At 36.9% G+C, this 19,740-nt stretch overlaps 1 protein-coding gene across 1 annotated transcript in view; it reads right to left on the bottom strand.

Moving 5' to 3' along the window:
• Nucleotides 1-4,103: 4,103 nt before the first annotated feature.
• The window catches only part of PTPRD (protein tyrosine phosphatase receptor type D), a 230,889-nt gene continuing 215,252 nt past the window's right edge, over nucleotides 4,104-19,740 (bottom strand). The window contains exons 32-38 of the mRNA XM_086629922.1: nucleotides 18,649-18,934; nucleotides 18,006-18,184; nucleotides 16,653-16,779; nucleotides 15,526-15,651; nucleotides 10,920-11,074; nucleotides 6,577-6,712; nucleotides 4,104-4,172 (exon numbers count right to left, since the gene is read on the bottom strand). Coding sequence (XP_086486048.1) covers nucleotides 4,104-4,172; nucleotides 6,577-6,712; nucleotides 10,920-11,074; nucleotides 15,526-15,651; nucleotides 16,653-16,779; nucleotides 18,006-18,184; nucleotides 18,649-18,934 — 1,078 coding nt within the window. The remainder of the gene's footprint in view (nucleotides 4,173-6,576; nucleotides 6,713-10,919; nucleotides 11,075-15,525; nucleotides 15,652-16,652; nucleotides 16,780-18,005; nucleotides 18,185-18,648; nucleotides 18,935-19,740) is intronic.

Here is a 19,740-nt window from a genome sequence, read left to right as displayed (position 1 = left end):
TCGAAATTTGCTGCTGAAGATGATATATATTTGCTAAGCTAAGAATGCATTTTCCACTGTCTAGCTGCTAGTTAAGAAGATTAATGACTGCTTTGTAGTTCCAATTAAACTCGTTTATCACCAAGAGGGACCAAACAAGTTCTGGTTTCGAAAGTACTGCTTAAGAAAGAAGACCAGGGCTGCATAACACTGACATTTTATTAGAATTCATTTGTAACAAATGGAACTTGTGTCAGCAAAGAACTGATTTTCATACAGACTTTCTTTCGCCACCAATGTAACGAAGTAAGAAAATAAAAAGCACGCCTTTCATTCTGTAAAACATTTACGCGTACTACTAATTAGAGGTAATTGTATCTTTTTTAACAAGCCATTTTACAAGGTAATTTTTTAAATTTTTTCAGTCTATGCATCCAAAACAAGAGCAAAGAACACAATTTTTTATTATCTTTGTAAAGACACTCCAAGCTTGAATGGCAAAGCCACATAACAGATGGTTATGATGAGACCTGCAGCCTTCTGATATCTGTGGAGTATCAGGGCACCAAGGGGAAAAAAAAAAAAAAAAAGAAAAAAAGAAAAAAACCGAAAAAAGAAAAATAAACAAAAATAGGAGAAAATAAAAGGAAAAAAAAAGCAGTTGCATTTTTTTTAGTCATTGCAAACATTTTTTTTTTCCTTAGTACATGTTCTGTGTCATTTAAATACACACAAGTGGATTTTATAAGCAGTTTCTTACAGATGGGTTCAAGTTATAACATTATTGGGTGTAGAATCAATAGGGCAGTGCATAGTACAAAGGTATATATAGAAAGTGCAAATCTCCCTAGAGGGCCACTCCTTCCCCCAGCCATCCTCTCCACTATCTAACCACTCAAATAATTTCTTAAAAAAAGAGCTAAATTAAACTTCTATATAAATCATTTTTATATATTTTGTGTTTTTTTTTTCCCGCATTGCAACTAATTACAAAATTAGACATAACTACACATATAAACGTAAATAATAGCACCGTACTGGTTATGCTGATGAAACCAATTTTAAGCTTGGAAATGTATGATGTATGTAGACAAAGATGCTCATAATTTAAATTAACTGTAGAATGACTGTAGATAAGAATACAGAAAGTGGAATGCACATCAATGATGCCAACAGTCGTATTAAGGAACATAAAAACTAAAAGGAATATTTAGTTGTACAACAGTTTTCCTCACAAATTGGCTCTGTTTGTTGCTGATTTTATTTAATTCCCTCATGTTCTTTGGAGCTTGCAAGACAGTCTGCTAGGGAGAATGCTCTGATCCTTTTACAGATCTAGTGTGCAATAATCTTCCCTAGTCTATGTTTCCAAAATGATGCTTTTTTGATTATTATGTTTTTCCGATCCCATACATTTGAGTTGAAGAACATGACAACATCACATAACCTGGCACTTCAATAATTATTTTGAAATACAAATCAAGAAAGAAGAAGAAAAAGAAACATAGTGCACATTCTTCTCTGGTTCAGATGTAAGTTATAGAATCTCATTCTGAGGTAGCCTTCTATAATACTTCTATTCCATATATATATATTTATATTTTTGTTTTGATTTTTTTTTTGTTGTTTTTTTTTTTTTCTTTACAAAAGTGCTCAAATACAATGCTTACTAGAGTTTGGTCTTTCCTATTTTTCTTTCTGCTAGTAGTGGGAAAGTGGAAGAGGAAGAAAAAAAGTTGAGGTCACACTGACAAGCCATTCCTATTTGAAATCGCAAAGAAAGAATTCCTTTGATAGTCATGTGCTGACAATGGCAGAAGGCATGATGGAAACCAGGGTCAATGCAAATGGCCCTATTAAGAGTCTCAAAAAGTACTTTGTGCTGTTTACAGAATTTTCTTTGTTCCCTGTAAGAAAATCTAGCTTCATTCTCAAATATAACCTGTGGGCTCAGTCTTGCTAGCCTTACATGAACCCTCCCACTAAGAGCAATGGTTTGACTTTACCAATCGTTCACACACGTGATGAGCAGGACTTGGCCCAAAATAAAATACAAAAAAAAAAAAAAAGATACTTGAGCACTGCTAATGTCAACTACTGCTATTGTACTGCTACATCTCTGCAATGATAACACTATAACACAGTGGGTTTGAAAAACCAACAAGAAATGGATTTTTAATTTGTGGGCTGGTATGTTATTGGAAATATGGAAAGATAAAGGGCCTTGACTACCTATGTGTTTTGGGTTATCATTTATTACCATCCATACTTGATTAGAAACTGGAAATGCATATTTTTCAAAATTGTCTGATACATGTATTAAAATGTTTGAAAAGAATAACAGAGATATGAACAAACTGAACTAAGTACAAATGAAGGCTAACTTAAATGCTATTCAAAATAGGCATCAAATATAAGGCACTCTAAATGTAAAATTAAAATAAAACCCAGCATCCCCAAACAATGCTGTATGCCACAAAACATTTGATTTCACAGAGCAATGTGTGTTTGGCTTTGCCCTGTTACATACAATAAATGTAAATTATATAGCGCACACTATAGACAGTATACTATTGGATACAATTTTAAAACATCTTAATACCTAGTATATTACAACATTCTCCCCTCCTAAAGGGATATGCACTGACCTTTCCCACATGCACACCTCCTACATTTAATAATATGATTTCTTATTGCACTATAGTGTTACAAATATTGAACTTCACTGGAAGCCTAAATCACATACTCTGTGTGCGTGTGTGCATGTGTGTGCACGTGTGTGTGTGTGCATGTGTGTGTGTTCAAGTGGCAATGTGGATAGAAATATTGTTTGGGATAGAGATGATGTTCAAATATCAATGATGTGCATTCCTCACTTCCCTTTGAAACTGAAGTTAATGGGCCTTGGAAACACAGAGATGATCAAACACTAGTTTAATATAACTGTAGTATGCTGAAAAACTTTCCCAATGATTTGATAAATCCACGTATGGAAGAATTGATATGTTTGTGTGTATGTGTGTGAATATCTACCTGTTGGTATCTCTGTACCCACGCAGAGAGTTAGACAAAGGTAGACAGTAATACATACATATACTTATATATAGAGAAAAAGAGAGAGGGTGTGGATGTGTCTATGTGCATATGTGTGCATGTGTGTGTGTGTGTTAGCAGCATCTTTATACTTTGCGCCTCCCTGTTGATTCCAAAAGAAACCAAAAAGCCCCATTTTGATTTAACTGATTACAATGAATATTTTCTTAAAGAAAAATAAACCAAACAAAACTGTAAAAGTAATATCTAACAAGACTGTGGTACTGTAGACAAATATAGGACTGCACAAAAATGTGCAAATTTTCAAATTATTTAACATTTCTACAGCACGATATTACAGATAACAGTTCTACAGCTTAAAAAAAAAATCTACAGTTTTTAAACAGAAAGATTAACAGTTATGCAATCTTTTCTTTAATTCACTTCATTGAATGATAAACTCTTGTTAAAAAAAGGAAAAAGTTTACACAGTTAAAAATGAAGCACAGGTCAGCAGTATCTTTACAATACTAAAAAACTAAATCAAGGACTTTCTTTTTAAACATTCCCACATTTTCCCTAAAGTGTTATGATGAGCAGTATGATAGGAAGGGGTAATGTCGAAGTAGAGAGTTCGCTTTGTTTGAGAAGCCAGGACCCAACCTTTTAACAAACATCTTGCACTGAACTGCAGTTCTCTCAGAATTCCTCTTTGCAAAAGCATGTAATCCTGAACAAGATGATTGTTCTTTGTGATTAATTTCCTCTTCCCTTTAACGTCAACCAATGTCGAACCCTTGAGGTATCTGTCAATGAGATCCTTCAGACGCCTCAGTAGTCAGGATTCTTTTATTATGGTTAGGTTATTAAACTGTGAATTCTTGGTCCACATGGAATAGGGTTCTTTTCTCGTTGTTCTTGTTTTATATATCCCCATTTTGTTTGTTTGTTTGTTTGTTTGTTTTATTTTATATATCCCCAAAAATTGCTCCTTAGCTAAGAGTTAAGAAGTACTTCTAAAGCACAACGTATGGCTCAGAAGCGGCTCTCCGGATCTTAAAGGGCCTGCAATAAAAATCCACGATGGGTTTTTATGTTGCATAGTGATCAAAGCTGCCCAGATACTCCAGTGCGGCTCGATAGCAGAACTGGTATTGATCCTGGAAAGAAAGAAAGATAGAAAACAAAAGCATCAAAAAGCCAGCTTGTTGGCTGATTTCTATTTTCTTTCAACTACGAGTGAAGACTTTGTGGCTGCAGACAAACACACCACAGAGGCGTCTGCAGTTCAGCAATATTCTCTTGCTGACATCGACAGAAAACCAGTGTGAGTTACGAAAGACAGCCACTCATTTAACGCAATAACATTTTCCACAGGACACAGCTTCTTTTCGTGCAGGGACTATGTACCCACCTACTGAAGGTTTGTTATTCTGGATTAACATACCACCAGCACAAACCTTTCTTCTTATGGGAGCGTGCTAAGACACTTCTCCCCCGTGTATTTGAAAATATGCAGCAATATGTCCAATTTTGCTATATAGCTATTTGCTATAGCAAATACAACGCACCAAGCGACAAAATCCATCACAGCCTTAACACAGAATGCTGTAAGGAAAACCACCAGGTTAAAAATCATGTTAAGGAAACAAAGGGAATCCCAGCCTTGCAGTAACACAGGCTTTGAGGAAGATGGGAAGATATCTTAGCCTGTGGCAAGAAAAGGGCCTGAGAGAGAAAGGCACAGCTAAAGCACCTCATTAACATGAAACAGATTGCATTTCAACCTGCACCTGGAAGCAGAGAAAAGTTCAGTGTGGTGAGGGATTTGCTTAAACCTCTGGTGAATCCAACATTTGGCATTTCACGTTATTCTCACCCCCACACAGCAGTCTTTTTGCACATTTAAGTAACGCTGCACGCTTACACCAAAACGGCATGTCTGTGTGCTCGTTTGCAACTGCCACGCAGGGTTTAAAGGTTAAAAAAGGAGAAGAAAAAAGAAGAAAAGAAACTCCTTTTGAAAGTCATCGAAAATATAAAGATCTGCTTATTTGTCTGATAGTGCTATGCGGTATCCCGCATGGGTTATACTTTAAAGATCTCAGTTAAAATTCTTTTGGAGATCAGGAAACTCATCAGATGTTTTCCTCAATGTAGTGGCACGATCACTAATAGTTCTTTTCCACTTCCTCTTGCAACAGTGGGAGAAGGCATTAGACCTACACGTAAATTTTAAACGTTATGTGCGTCCCACACGGAGTTCAAGCGCTTTGCTGAATGAGGATTAGATTTCCTGGCAGTTTATACTACCGAAAGAGAGATTTGTTTTCTACAGAATCCTGAAAGAAATGAGTACACAACACTCCTACTTTCAGCAGCGGGGATGAAGGGTAGCACACAGAAATAAGTCAAAGTAGGAGGAGGGAGAATATATTGCATGGCTGAGCCCTGTATTTGTCACGTAGGCTCTACGCAGCATAGTTTTTCTGTATACTGTAGTTATTTCTTGGAACCAAAAGAGCAGAAAGCAGTCATTTTTCACTTTGCTTATCCAGAAGAATGATGGTAATGGAAAAGAAATAGAATTAACACTTCAGTTTGGTCACAGTGATTTACTCGGCTAACTGACAAGATTAAAAATAAGTATCTTTATTTTTCGTGTAAGTTTTTATGAAGTTGTCTTCTTAAAAATAAGACTACCCAGCTTTTATTGAAAAAGTTTAATTTTCTTGTGGAAAATAGCAAACCCTGGGGAACCATTTTAAGTTCCACAGACTGCAATTTAAAGGCCAGTGTCAATCAAATTATACTAAACAAATGTAGGCATTAAAATGTTTCCCTTCTTTCGCCCTTTTGCTTGGTTCTCTTAACCTATTGACTCTCCCTTAGTTCAAGTCTCCTGTTCAGAAACTTACACAGAAATTAAGCACAATTGAAAATGTTTAAGTATTCTTTATGACATGACACAGTTCCAAGCATCCAGGCCCAGGAAATCCCTTTCCTTATTTCTCTGTGGCACTCTTCCTAGCACAGAAATTATTTACACTACAGTTTTCCTGATTGCTGAATTTGCCATTATGATTTTCAGGCAAAACAGCCACTTGCTTGGTGACACAAAGTCAAGAAAACCATGAAAATATTATAGTGTCAGTCTGAAGCCATGAACAACACTTTGCTCCCGGAACAAAAAAAAAATCAGTGGATCCACCTGTAGAAACAGTTTGCCTCCCTTCTTTATTACCACACATTTCTGCCAGGAAACAAAGGTTCAAATAAAAATGGGTAATGCTTCTTGGAAAACGGTTTTCCTCAACTACCATAATTTAAGATCCACTACTGAAATGATCTTTTTCTTCTCCAGCCTGCAGCATCTATAGCTGTAACAGGAAATCATCCTTGCAGCACCTTTACAGCAGTTTTTACACTGTAGTCATATAGTGACTATATGACTTAAGATATAAAAGTAAGCACATTTTATACAGTCTCTATCTGTCCATTTTTTGGCTGTGGAAATAACCCTTCTTTTCTGTCACCATTGTATATGGACACTGTTTTGCTCACCTCTGTCTGTACCATGGCTGGCCGCTGTGTCCTTAACATTTTGACAGTCTGGAAGATATCTACAACACCTTCATATCTCATTCTTTCTAAGACAATGCTCAGGGTTATGAATACTCCAGTTCTTCCAACACCCGCGCTGTTGCAATAAAAGAAAAAAAAAAAAAAAGAAAGGAAAAAAAGGAATGTTACTTGACAGTTAATGCTGAAAGAATTGGCTGACGAATTATCTGTGGTTACAACACATCATATGTGTACGGATTTCTATACGGGGAAAGGCTCGCTAAGCAAAATTCCACAGCAAATTACCACATTGCATAATAACTGTGCTCAAGCAAACTTCACATGCTACTAAGTACTTCTTGATTCTCCGGTCTTCATTGCAAAGTGGCTTGATTTGTTCATCCAGATATACAGTAATCAGTGCATGGTGAAGGAAAATAAGAACGTTTGCTGCCAACGACCTACGCTGGAACTGACAAGAGAAAAAGATGCCAAAATGCATTTTACTGCTTGCTTTACTTTATCTTGTTCGCTTGTATGCCTTGTTTTGCACATCTTCAGTGTGCCAGTTTACCTTCTACTTTTGAGTTAGTCAGTGGATCTTCAAGCAATGTTAAAATGGTTCATTTGCACTACAGTTTAAATAATGGATACACAAAAACCTTAAGACACAGTTTTTATTCCAGTCTGGCAATCTGGATCTTTAGCTTTCCCATACTGATAAACGTACACCATGTCTGTCTACATTAGTCTGAAATGCCTTCTTTGATTATATGGCTTGTTTGCTCTCTGTCCGGTCTCGACTTTCTGTTATTAGCTAAAATCCTCAAGAAGTGATAGAAATTCCTGTAATCAATAGAGTCAGTAGTTGTCTGTTAATTAAACAATGCTTTATTCACGAGGATGACTCTTGGACAAAGAAACCGCTAACTACACAGAAAAAAAGATTTTCCAAGTCTGAACTTGTATGGGTGGAAATTATGCACCTCATCATCTCACTGTCAATGCTAATAATACCACAAGGTTTCCTGCAGTCAGATAGACTTGGGAAGCTGGAGATGTTATAAGACGTACTCACTAGACAGGAGAGTGGAAGAACATCAACAACAGGGAAAGGCTGAAGAACTCTGAACGTTGATATGGACTAAGACAGAGATCCAGAGAATTCACGAGATTAGTGCAGAAATCAAATGTCCAAATTGTATAACAGTATTTCAGTGTTTGGTCTAGATCAGTGCACTTCTAGGGCTACTAAATATTGGATTTGGAAATTTTACATAATATGTGTGCCTTCAGAGAGCTGAAGCCAAAGGGCGATTAAGAGACAACTTGACATAAGATCATGCTCTCAGTGCAGGTTTACCTATACGTGATGACAATGCTCGTGGACATCTAGAGCATCTGGAGTGTAAGGTCTCCTTTCCCTGAAGAGGTAAATTAGAAAGCTAATGTTTAAGAAATATGCTGAAAAAATCCTGGAAAAATAGCACTGGAACCTGTTTGGACTTTACAGAGCTGATGACCATGTGATGTAAACCAAGTAGCCCAGAAAGTAACCAGCAGAGTGAAGGCAAATTACCATGTAAAGCTATCCAAAAAAAATTGCATGGTTTTCTAAATATGTGTGAGGACTTCTAGCCTCACGCGTTAGTGAAATCTTTATTACTTTAAAAAAACTACTCAGAACTTTTTAATTCAGCAAAAGGAGGGAATTAATTTGTTGTGTTCTTAAGAAATGAAAACAGTATCTGAGGAAGTTACTTAGTGAGGAAGACAGACTAATATGGAAAGATCTCAATGCTTGTAAATCTTAACAGGTCAAGTGTAGCATTTTGGGAAAGTCTGTAGGAAACTGATCCTGCTCTCCTAAAGTGGAGAGCATACTTTAAGATTGTATTAAATCCTATTAGAAGATGCTTAGGATTTCTAAAGTGTGATGGAAGTCCACATAAATACTAGTAGCATTTTAATAATCAGCTGGTTTCTTGCATAAGCCAAAGAGCAAACTGAGTTCTACCATGGCATTTAATGAAGCAATGTGATACAGGTTGTAAAGAATCCTGAACTTAGTAAATGATGAAGGCACTACTTTGTGATGTAGTATGATTCACTGAAGTTTAAACAGCTAGAAACCAAAGTTAGGATGCTTTAATGAGCTATGAGGAAGTACTGATATTTTTTTTTTAAGAGAGAAGAGTTTGTTTTTAAAAATACATCCTGAATGCATGCTGGGAAAGGGTGGTTTTCCTTATGTTCCAGCTAAAAACTGGAATAACAAGACTGTAAGTATCTAAAATTGGTTGAAATGAAATTTTTGCTTGAAGGTGAACCGTTCTTTGCTCTCTTAACTATTTTTTAACTAATTGCTTGATGAGGTTAGAAATTTTTAAACGGCAACACACAGATCTACTTCTAAAAATGCCAGAGAAGGAGAACATTTTAAATTTATGGGTGGCAGGGGTTTACTGTGTAACAGAGAAAGAAAACTTGTGAAAAATGTGTAGAGTGGGAAGGACACCACAGGGAAGTGGTACTAAGAGAGTTTGTCATTTAACAAATTTCTCTGTACAAGAGAAATCCTTAAAAACTCATCGCGGTACAAACTGAAGGCATCATTACAATAATTCCACAAAGAAAGTGCAGATACCCAGGATCTTGTGCTTCCTGACAAATAAACTCACTAATTTGCTAGAGACATTTCTTGTTCATGTACGTTGACTAACATTGATAATGATAATTAGCATTACCAATCTCCAAATTATCGTGATGATGATGATGATGATAAGGCATTGAAAGTCCAAATCACAATGAACTACACTAGATTTGACTTTGTTTCTACCAAAGTCAATGGCAGAAATCTCCATAATCTTTCAGCATGAAAGATCACACCCATTAGGTAGGGATGCATAACCTACTGCAAGCAGTATTTTATTGCAGTTGCAAGTGGACAAGTTTGCATGGTACGAAGAACTCAGAAGAATACCGTCACTTTGCTTTCGTATGAATGCCTGCATAAAGGCATAAATACTGCTTATTACTCCTCTGCTCTCAAAACTCATTAATGTCAGGAAGAATAAGGCTTGTTCTTATCACAGTTGTCCTTCATTCTCCCTTGCCAAATGAATCCCAAACACTGCTCTGCAATGTTGCTCTCCTTAGCAGGCCTTCAATTTTTTTTAGGAACGCAAAAAAAGTAGGAAAGTAGGATTCAAGTAGTCCAGCACATTTATTTTGTCACTCTTTCTGATTAGGGGAGCATAAGGAACTCTATTAAATAAACATCCTGGTGTTTTAACAACTTCTGGTTGCTCCTGGCTTTGGAAGGACAAGAATCTCTCTCCCTCTGTACATTCATATGCTCCAGTAAAATTGTTCATTCTGTCTTCATGCTAGTATTGGGGCATTACTTGGCTTGCAGGAAGGACTGGGAACTTCTATCTGCATTTTGCATCTCTGTTATATAAATAATAACATTTCATCTACCAAAAAACAATTTAGTGTTGCGAAAATGAGTATCTAAAATCCTAATGGAATTTATGGAAAACAATTTATTAAATAAGAGATAAAAGATAAAGATATTATTTTTGGCCATCTGCTATAGACTCTAGAATACTGCAGAGAAAATAAATAAAAAATACAAGAATATTAAAAAAGCCCACCCTGGATTATTCCCACACACCCTGCAAGCTGTTTTCATCTGCATATCAATTGTAGTTTTCATCTGCGTATCAATTGTAAAGGAATTAAGGGAAGCCATCACATCAAAAAATGGGCATTACCTTCTGAAGTTAGAACACATCAATCCAAAACTCAATGATTTTTTTTGACAGGCAAAACCCCATTTTTTTCTAAACAGTGCTTTTTATTCCATTTCCTTCCTTGAGACAGTTATCATTTTTATTTGTCTCATTTTGATTGCTACTGATCTGCTACTGAGGTGTAACTAGCTTGTTTACAGCTAATAATTGCCACCAGTGTAACAGCCTCACTTTCCATTACCAGTGGGAACAAAATATCAGATACAGCAGCCTATGATAAGGCTCTTCCTACTGCTTTGATCGGATTTTTTTCACCCTGCATTAGAGACATTTTTAAGTGAAGAAAAAATCACGTGCTTCCACATACTTCACAAGAACCTTTTCTGTGTAAATGGGGTATTCTAGAGCAGTTCCTGTTTTGTAAAGCAGTCCTATGTGTTCCTTTTTACATCTTTTATTTGATTAAATTTTCTGATAGGTCACCTATGAAATTCCATTTACATGTACACCTTTGCGGCAATCAGCAATCAACTTTAGAAAACACCAAATCTGCATATGAGCTGCTTTGAGGCTTTGTTTACTTACCTGCAATGAACAGAAATTGGTCCATCCTGACCAAACTGCTCTTTTGTTTTATGCACTTGGCCTATGAAGTCAATAAATCCTTCTCCAGACTTTGGCACTCCTTGTTCTGGCCAGTCAGTGAACTGGAACTGTCTCACTGTTCGAGATTGGCCATCCTTTAACAAAAGACACAAACAATGTATCCCAAAAGCAGGCTGCAAGTCAGTCAGCCAACAACCAGAAAGACAATCACAAAACAAGGACACTGAGAGGAGGCGGGGAACGGCTAAGATCACGTCTATGACGACTCTTTCAGTCCCAGTACTGGCTGGTGCTGTTGGACACGCTTGCCCAGAAGCTCAGTTTCATGAAGGTTGCATGGATTCCCACCTGCACTGGATAGCACAGTTCTCTGACATTCTACCTGTGCAGAAAGCATGTCTGAGGCTAAAGACATACCGGTCTCACCAGGTTATATATTTTTTGGGCAAGTCGTGTTTTGAATCCTATGGACTGTAAATTCCTTTAGATACAGAAGAGGGAGAATAAGGCCATCCAACCTGACTCTCCGTTTCCTAGATACACTCATTTACTGCATGATCGGAATATCGTCACTGTTAAGACTCATCTAGTCATTGACCTCTTTGCAGATGTTATCTTTAACAGTATGGTACTTTCTATGAAGTGGACATTTACCTGGAAGAAGATGGATTGAGACAAGCCAGTTGTTTAACAAACCATAAACTTCCTTTCAATTATCATAATTTCATTCACTAACAGCTTGGGCTCAGTCAAAAATTGAGAAGAAGGGCTTCCTCTCTCAAAACAAGTCAGTTGAAGCTGTTCATTCCCTTTGGTTAGGAACACAAACAAGATTGTTTAAAACTGCAGAATACTGCAGCTTGGTTATTTTTACAATGAAGCCACTGGAAGTATTAAATGCCAATTTCTGCTGTATCCCTATTTAATGTGCAAATGGTCAGGGCACATAAATAGAAAAAAACCAATACAAATGGATGAAGTAAATTTGTTCTGAATTTTCAAACATTGCTCTTGATGGTTTTGACATTGTCAATCTGCACAGCTGAAATGTTTAAAAGCATGGGCATAAAAGCATGGACACATGAGCTACTGATGTGAACTAGTGCCCCTGGATATGTTGTTTCCTAAAGATCCACTCTACCATGTCTCCCAAATGGTCTTCTACTAAGTGAAACTCGCGAAAAATTGAAATGATTATAGGAGATCCCCCAAAAGCAACAAGTAACAGTGGAGGCAAGAACAATATTTTTTTTTTCCTCTACCACAGTACTCAGCTACTATAGAGCTTTGAAATGAAATTGAAGTGATTTTAAAAATAACCAAAGGAAAAACCAATACTTCGCTTTTGTGTTTCCTCTGGTACTGTGAGTTTTTACCTCCCATGTCTGAGATGAGTAAGGAAAGCAGAAAATGGGGAGGTGTGCCTGCCACTGCTCCATGAGAACACACACATACACTTCTTTGACTTGCTATCTCTTATATTGTCACTGTGACAATTAAGTTGTCTATTTCTGTGGAACGTTTTTGTCCACTTAAAAAAAAAAAACAAACTCGAAAAGATTTACCCAAGTTTATTTCTTATGGGCATCAACACAAAGAACTAAATATTTCCTACCAAAATGGCATTTTGTTAATGCAAACTTCTCTCATAATGGTCTCCGTGATCCTATTTTCCCCCAAGAAGACATAATGAAATTGCATCCTTCGGATAGCCTTAGGCACATGACGTTAATTAATCAAGAAGACAAAGCAATAGGTTGATTCTCTCCAAAATAACCTCCTGTTCTTCTAAAGTAAAGAAAGAAAACCTTAAGCCTGGCTAACTTGCAACATGTTAGTTAAGGAGAAGGAAGCTTTTCAGCAATTTCTGACCCTGACAGGAGTTACACTAGAATAACAATAACTTTTTAGTGAGGGGTAGAAAAGATAAGAAAAATGCTGCTTTACTTAAGTCTCGGCTGTCATTGGAAAGACCACAAAATAGATTTGATGGTAAATACTTGTTTTTCAAGTGTGCCTACATCAGCTGTATTGGTATATTTAAGGATACTAGTAACTCAGTAATCCGATGCAAGTCTGTGAAAACTGTTCTGATTTAGTTTTAATGGCAATAACTTATGTTATTTAATGGTACTTAATGAGCACAGAAGTAAAGTAAGTGAGTCTGATGCTCGACTAGCATTAAAGCATCTGGGAACTGATCTGCAATTTCTTAGACAGTTCCCTTTGCTCCTGACATTATAAACAGCGCTGCTTTCTTTTAATGAGATACTCGCCAACAGTGGTCCAGATACAAACGCCAAATTTTATTAAAATCTTTACTTTCAAATATCGTGACAGTTTGCACACTTAGTTATCAAAATATGGACTTTCAGATCCCTGTGTGGAGCAGAGGGCTCTTAATGTATCATCATATTGATTGGCTGACCGTTTGGATTTCTTCCTGCTCTTCGCAGGGGATATTCAATTGTCTTTCGATGAGGCTGTAGAATTTATAATACCCTCTTACAGCCATCACTAATAGTTTAGCCTTAAATGAGACTGCCCCAACATATTGACCTCTGGAGTTTACAGAGAAAGTGAGTATAAAGCAGTCAGAAGCAGTAGATTGGAACAGTTACAGAGGTCAGTTTCACCTTACAACAATTCACAGCTCAGTTTCAGAAATACCAGGGAGTTCCACACCAGACACTTGCTGCTGACACCTACAAAGGCAGTGTGCTTCTTTTCTTGTCCCTGGGGAATAATTGGCTGGCTTGGCTCTGCCAAAGCATGGATGGTATTCTAACATCACAGATGTGTGTGGAGATAAGAGGGAGAGAGGCTGTTTTTTTTACTCTTCTTTAAATACAACAGTTTAGTCAGATGGTCTCAATTACTGGGTATGACAGCCATAAAAGCCTAACTAATGTACAGTTTGGTAAGTAGTCCCCACTGCTTCCAGTAAATTTGGAAGGAGCTACAGTTTCCCAGTACATCTAGAAAATTTAAGATGGCCCTATGAGCTTGCCATTGAGTTGTTTACTGAAATTTGGACTATCAAGGCAAAGAGATTCTTAAAATTTCAGAAGCAATGTCATGTGACAGCAAAATGTCACAACAGGACTGCCAAAGTGAACATATGCTTGGCACTTTTTAAAAGAGGTGTATTAATATCAAGTCCAATAAAACTATTTATGGACAATTAGGTTATTCGATGATCTCAGACTTTTTATTGGTTTGCTAACTATAAGTAACCAGACTTTCATAAATATCCTAGTTCATTATAAACTCTTGAAAGAACTTTTCAGAAATATATACGGCTTGCAGATGCTTCACTTCAACTACATCTGTGCCTTTTTGTTATCATTGCTATTTCGTGATCTGAGCTTGGTGAACTATGTCACGTAAGACTTCTTCCAGCTTGAGATGGAACAGATTTTTAATAGATGATCTACGAAAACTATCAGCACAGTTGTAGTGAAATTGGCTTTACTGTCTATGCTTACAAACGTGGTTAAAGTCTGACATTAGGAGCCTGTTCTCCACTTTTGTTTAGAGCAAATAGGTTAGAGAAGGTATGGAGTCCTGTGATCCTCACGAGATTCAGAATGAAAATCAGATCCAGTGTGTCTACAGTTTCTTTTCAGAAACACACACCTAAGTCTCATTTGCCAAATTAAAAAGTTCATGTGCTGACTTGGTTAGTGACAACACTGTCTACCCAATTGTCAGTACCTAATTTTACTTGAAGCTAACATTAAAAGCAGCAGTCTAGATAACTATAAGGAAGACTAACACTTCGGATGCTGACTGGCAACTCTGAGTAATCACTCATGTTACTCCTGGACAATACATCCTGCTATTTTGCTTGAACAAATAGTATTCTACCACGCTTACAGAAATGGAGGCTGCCAGTAATTTTTCCTGCCACGCAGACTAAAGCGCTAGAAATCAAAAGTCTGAGAAATGCCAAATACATATTTAAAGTTTATGTATATTTAATCTTATATCAGCGCTCAGTTTTGGACTCAGGAATTCACATAAGAAACGCAGTATGAAAATGAGGATGCTAGGGTCACAGCTGCATGCATCTACTCTGCAGATATACAAGAGTGCTGAAAATATGCTATGCCAAAAATCAAATTATAATGTGCAAAGCTTGTAGAGCTTTTCTTACAAATGCTATTTGCTCTGCAGTTTTTAAATCTCAATGTATTAACCTTCATACTCACTCAGCCTAGAGGGTGGTGCAAAACAACATATTCACAGCTGTGACAAAAATTGCCCCCAAAAATGTTCAAGGGGGAAATGAGGGAAAAAGGGAAAATGGTCCTCAAATCATCTAATGTATTTCAGCACAAATAATTATTCAGAACTTCACAAAGTTGTATTGCCCAGATGTTACATCTGAATGAAGTAAATTGTTCTTACACAAAGATCCCATTCATTTAATAATTTCATCTGCTTTTTGTTTATTGCTTGTAGAAAGTACACACCTAGAGTTCTGCTAATAATAACAATTTAAAAGAAAAGAGAGATAAAGAACAAAATGAATATTTTCTTTTAAACATATGTGAACTTGTTTCAAGCTATGTTAACTTACCCTTGCATCTGTAACCTTGAATTCCCTCAGAATATATTGTGGCATGTTGTACTCTGCCATTGGATCTACCACAAAATACTGATATCTGGCTGAGCGCTCTGCAGGCCAGTACTGGTGGCATTTTTCCTACAAAATATCGAAGTAAAATTTCCTTCATTACTCGAGATCACTACCATAAACTTTTACAAAACCTTTTTCACTCAGATGAGTGTAATACTCATGGAAAACGCCATTAGTGACAGGAAAATGAACTGTTTGTCTTGCTGTGAACATGAAGTTCCATACCTAGAATAAAAAATGTTCTTCAGTATCACATTGCAAAGGGGTTCTCTCTGGTTGCTGTACATTTAACTCGTTCATACTTTTGGTCTATTCTATTACTCATCAGTGACAAGAGCTATCCCTAGCCTAATTTTCAATACAGAACAGAATTTAAATTTTGAGGCTACCTTCAGCTTGTTTTCTTCTTCCCTATTGAAGTAAGTTCCCCTGGCCTCCTCAGTTGAGACTCTTTCTGCATCTACTAGCCATGTCCTGATTCCTCTCTGCTCCCCAGATACATGGCCTAACTCAGATTTCACTTCTTACATACTGGTTTTGTCTTGATGTAATTCTGTCAAGACAGTAAACTGGTTCTTTCTTTCCATTACACAAAGCAGCACTTGAATGAGTTTAGGACTGTAAACAGGGTGCTGACACTTTAAAGCTCAGTGCTATCAACGCACAGAAGACATTCAGGTCTCAAAAATACCACGCCTTCTTTCAATATTGTTAAAAACAGATACTGTAAAAGCAAAGTTTCCAAATAAGAAATCTTGTGGGTTTTTTTGTTTTTTTCAATAGACAGCGATGCTCTCTCTGCATGCTTTGGAATATCAACATGCAACCTCAGTTGCTGAATCTCATTGTGTCCCATAACAAAATGCCACGTCTAGCTTGTCTATTGCAACATGTCTACAGATTGGAAAACTTCACAACTGGTGATCAACGATGCCACTGATATTTCAAAAGGAGAAGGAACCTAAATCCTCACCTTTATCTTTAGACATTCGCACAGCAATGAACTATTTTAATGAAAAATCATTATAACAAACGTTTTAGTACAGGAATATTACAGCAGTACTTACTCTGCCCATTTCTCGTAGCTTAGTGAGCATGACCACAATTGTAGAATTGTGCTCCCAGAGCATTCTCCAGAAGTCTTCAGTTGTTTCTGCTAAAGGACCTTGTGTAGCTATGTAAGCTTTTTGTTGTCTATGTAAATGAAGAAAAACGTTTTAATCAAAACAGTGAATTGATACACATGTTCTCTGTTTATATGTAAACATTATCTAGGAAAAATTTATGTACTATTAATAATAAGCATATTAAAAGCTTATTACGATTGTTTAATCAAACTATGCCTTTTTATTTTTAGAACTTTGAGAGGGAAATTACTCTGTTAATATTATGATGTATGTCTTTATCATTATTATTTAAATTTTAATGCAACTCTAATAGCTCAATTTTGTGTGCTGTAAAAAGCACTTAAGAAACACTTAGCTGTGCTGGTTCATTTTGTAGAAATAACTGTCTAACAATCTATTAAGTTTAGGAATTATAGCATCAAGCAGTTTCTTATATTAACTCCTTTTCAATCGTTTGATGTCTCCAGCAAAAGTAAGGCAGGAAGAAAATTCAGGAATGGAGAGCACTGCATTTCGAGGCCTTAACATCCTACCAGTGGAAGATGCCACCACGCTTTTAAAAGCTTCTGGACCAACAGCTTTGTAAGATGATGACCAGTTCATGTTGTTCTTTCTTCTTTCAACCAACAGAAACACCTTTGTGGGCGGCAGTGGAGGTGAGGGTTGTTTCCAATGAGCAGAGGCTCAGAAAATGATCTCTATGGATACGGATACTCAGGTCCACCTAAACTGCCCTAGGGAAACATGCTGCTTCTCTTCCATGCCTTTTTATACCAGATGCTTAAGTCAGCTAAGGGCGTGTTGCTCTGCGTTGTCATGAAGATGCTGGTGAGCTACACAACTGTTTATGTATAAAACACTTTTGGCAGACAAGTCTAGTCTTAATCAATGTTCCAAGATCACAGGTCATATCACCTTGGCACAGAGAGTGTATCTCCTGTATGTCACTTCTATGCATCTTTTTAACCAGAACACTTGTGAAGAAACAGAGATTCCAAGTCATGAATGCGCTTTAAATTTCAGGAACTTTCAGCATGTAAAACATACTCAATTCTCAACAGTTCAAAGGTAGGTAAAAATACAACATTTAAGACTCTATGTCATTTACAGATTTTTCCTGTACTGCATAGCTGAAAATCTAAAGCTTTTATTACTGTTTAAAAAAAACACCCAATCAAACATGGCATGCACAGACAATAAACAATACTAAATGTTGTTATTTTCAATGTAGCTACATAAACAATATTGTAAACTTTTAAAACAGTCCACCTGAGAACACGTCAGCATTAGTACCTGTATCCATCAATGAAACTGGCATTAATATAATCAGAGCCTTCTACTCCTCGGATTGGCTGCAAGCATACCCTTGTAGACTCATATGGCATAATATTGACAAGGCGATTTTTGAATTTATTACAAGGAAGATTGGCACTGATGAATCTTGAAGTGTGAGCCTTAGAGCTGGCAAGACGCTGTTGAACATAAATTTATAGAATTAAGACCAGGCATAAGCAAAACAAATCACACTGTCTCTGCTCATTATCCGTTAAAGAAAAATTTCAATTTCGGATGTTTACTTTTCCATATCCTATTGCATTACCTAAATATTCGTAAAGCTTCTTTTAATACCCTATAAAATTTTAACGGCTGCTCCATTAATCCATATGGACAAATTTGAGAATTAAACCATTACACAAACACGTATTTCAAGCTTTTGAAACAACAAAGGAACAGCAGGGTTAAACCACTCTCACTTAACCGTTCTTGCCTGGACACTAATTGAGGATAGGATTGTACAGTTTACAAAGGATTGTCTTCCTAATTTAAAATTTTAGCCCAATGTTGTCTTTATCTTTTGACTACCGGAAACAACCAGTGGAGCATTAACTGTTACACCATTTGTTTTTGGTTCCCCACAACAATAAAATCCCAGTACCTTAAATTCCAGTTCCATTCCTGTGACGTTCTCGCCTGTTTCTATCTGTGTCAGCTTCTGGATATATGCATACAGGTTTCTCGCTGGCACTTCGGTATTTCCACATGTCACTGCTTCCAGCAGTGCATCGTGGATAAAGATGTATTGGTCCTCAGTTTGAACCATGTAATTCCTCTGTGCTCTCATTAGAGTTACGTGGCCATAAATATCTACAGTTTTTTCATGCTTTATTCTCTCTAACATGGCATCTATCACAATGAAACAGCCAGTCCTGCCGACTCCAGCACTAAAAGAAAGGAACACAGTAGGGAAAACATGAAGGACTATTTCATGCATTGTGCTTTCTTTTATGGCATTCGAGCTTTAAAGTTTCGTAACACTGATTTAAACAGCACGTTCTTCTGAATATGAACATTGTCTTTTATGAAAGAGTTTGGTGCCCTGAAATCAGTAAACTCCTTTATCACTCAGTACAAGCAATTGAGAACGTGGAAAGCTTTTATACGAGATCTTTACACCTCGCGGTTTCAGGCTTGACTACAACAGAAATAAAACACATTGCAACATATTCTAGAAATGTTCTTAAGAATGGAAATATATGATCTTACAAATGGAAATTACTGGAGACGACGAATCCGCTAAGAATTCAAGCTTTATTTGTAGCATGATTTCTAACTAATTAAACACGCTGTTGTTGCTGTTCTATTTACAGAGGTGAATTTCTTGGAAAACAATAACATTACAGAAAATGAGTCTTACATGTTCCTATCATGCTTTGGAGGTAAACTTTCTGTCCCTCTCCCAACTCTGTCAATGGGGCTCCTCTTATCACAGTTTGTTGTGTCCTCTGCTCTTTCACTTAACCAGGCCATACCGTTATTCTTTGCAATGCAGAGCCATGTCTAGTCAGCTGTGCTAGCTGTAGGCTGGGGAAACACCTAGCTGGCCACTTCAATGTCTGTCTTACATCTCCAGGAAAATGTAAGAAAGAGCTGGAATGGCCGGAACCTGGACCTGGCTGCTCTCTCGTCACATTATTTCAAAGGATGGATTATAAAAGACTAAACGCTTCAAGACAAAGCTTGAATCCAC

Source organism: Tauraco erythrolophus, chromosome Z (genome assembly GCF_009769465.1).
Source record: "Tauraco erythrolophus isolate bTauEry1 chromosome Z, bTauEry1.pri, whole genome shotgun sequence".
Lineage (NCBI taxonomy): Eukaryota > Metazoa > Chordata > Aves > Musophagiformes > Musophagidae > Tauraco > Tauraco erythrolophus.
This window is presented reverse-complemented; position numbering and strand designations above follow the sequence as displayed.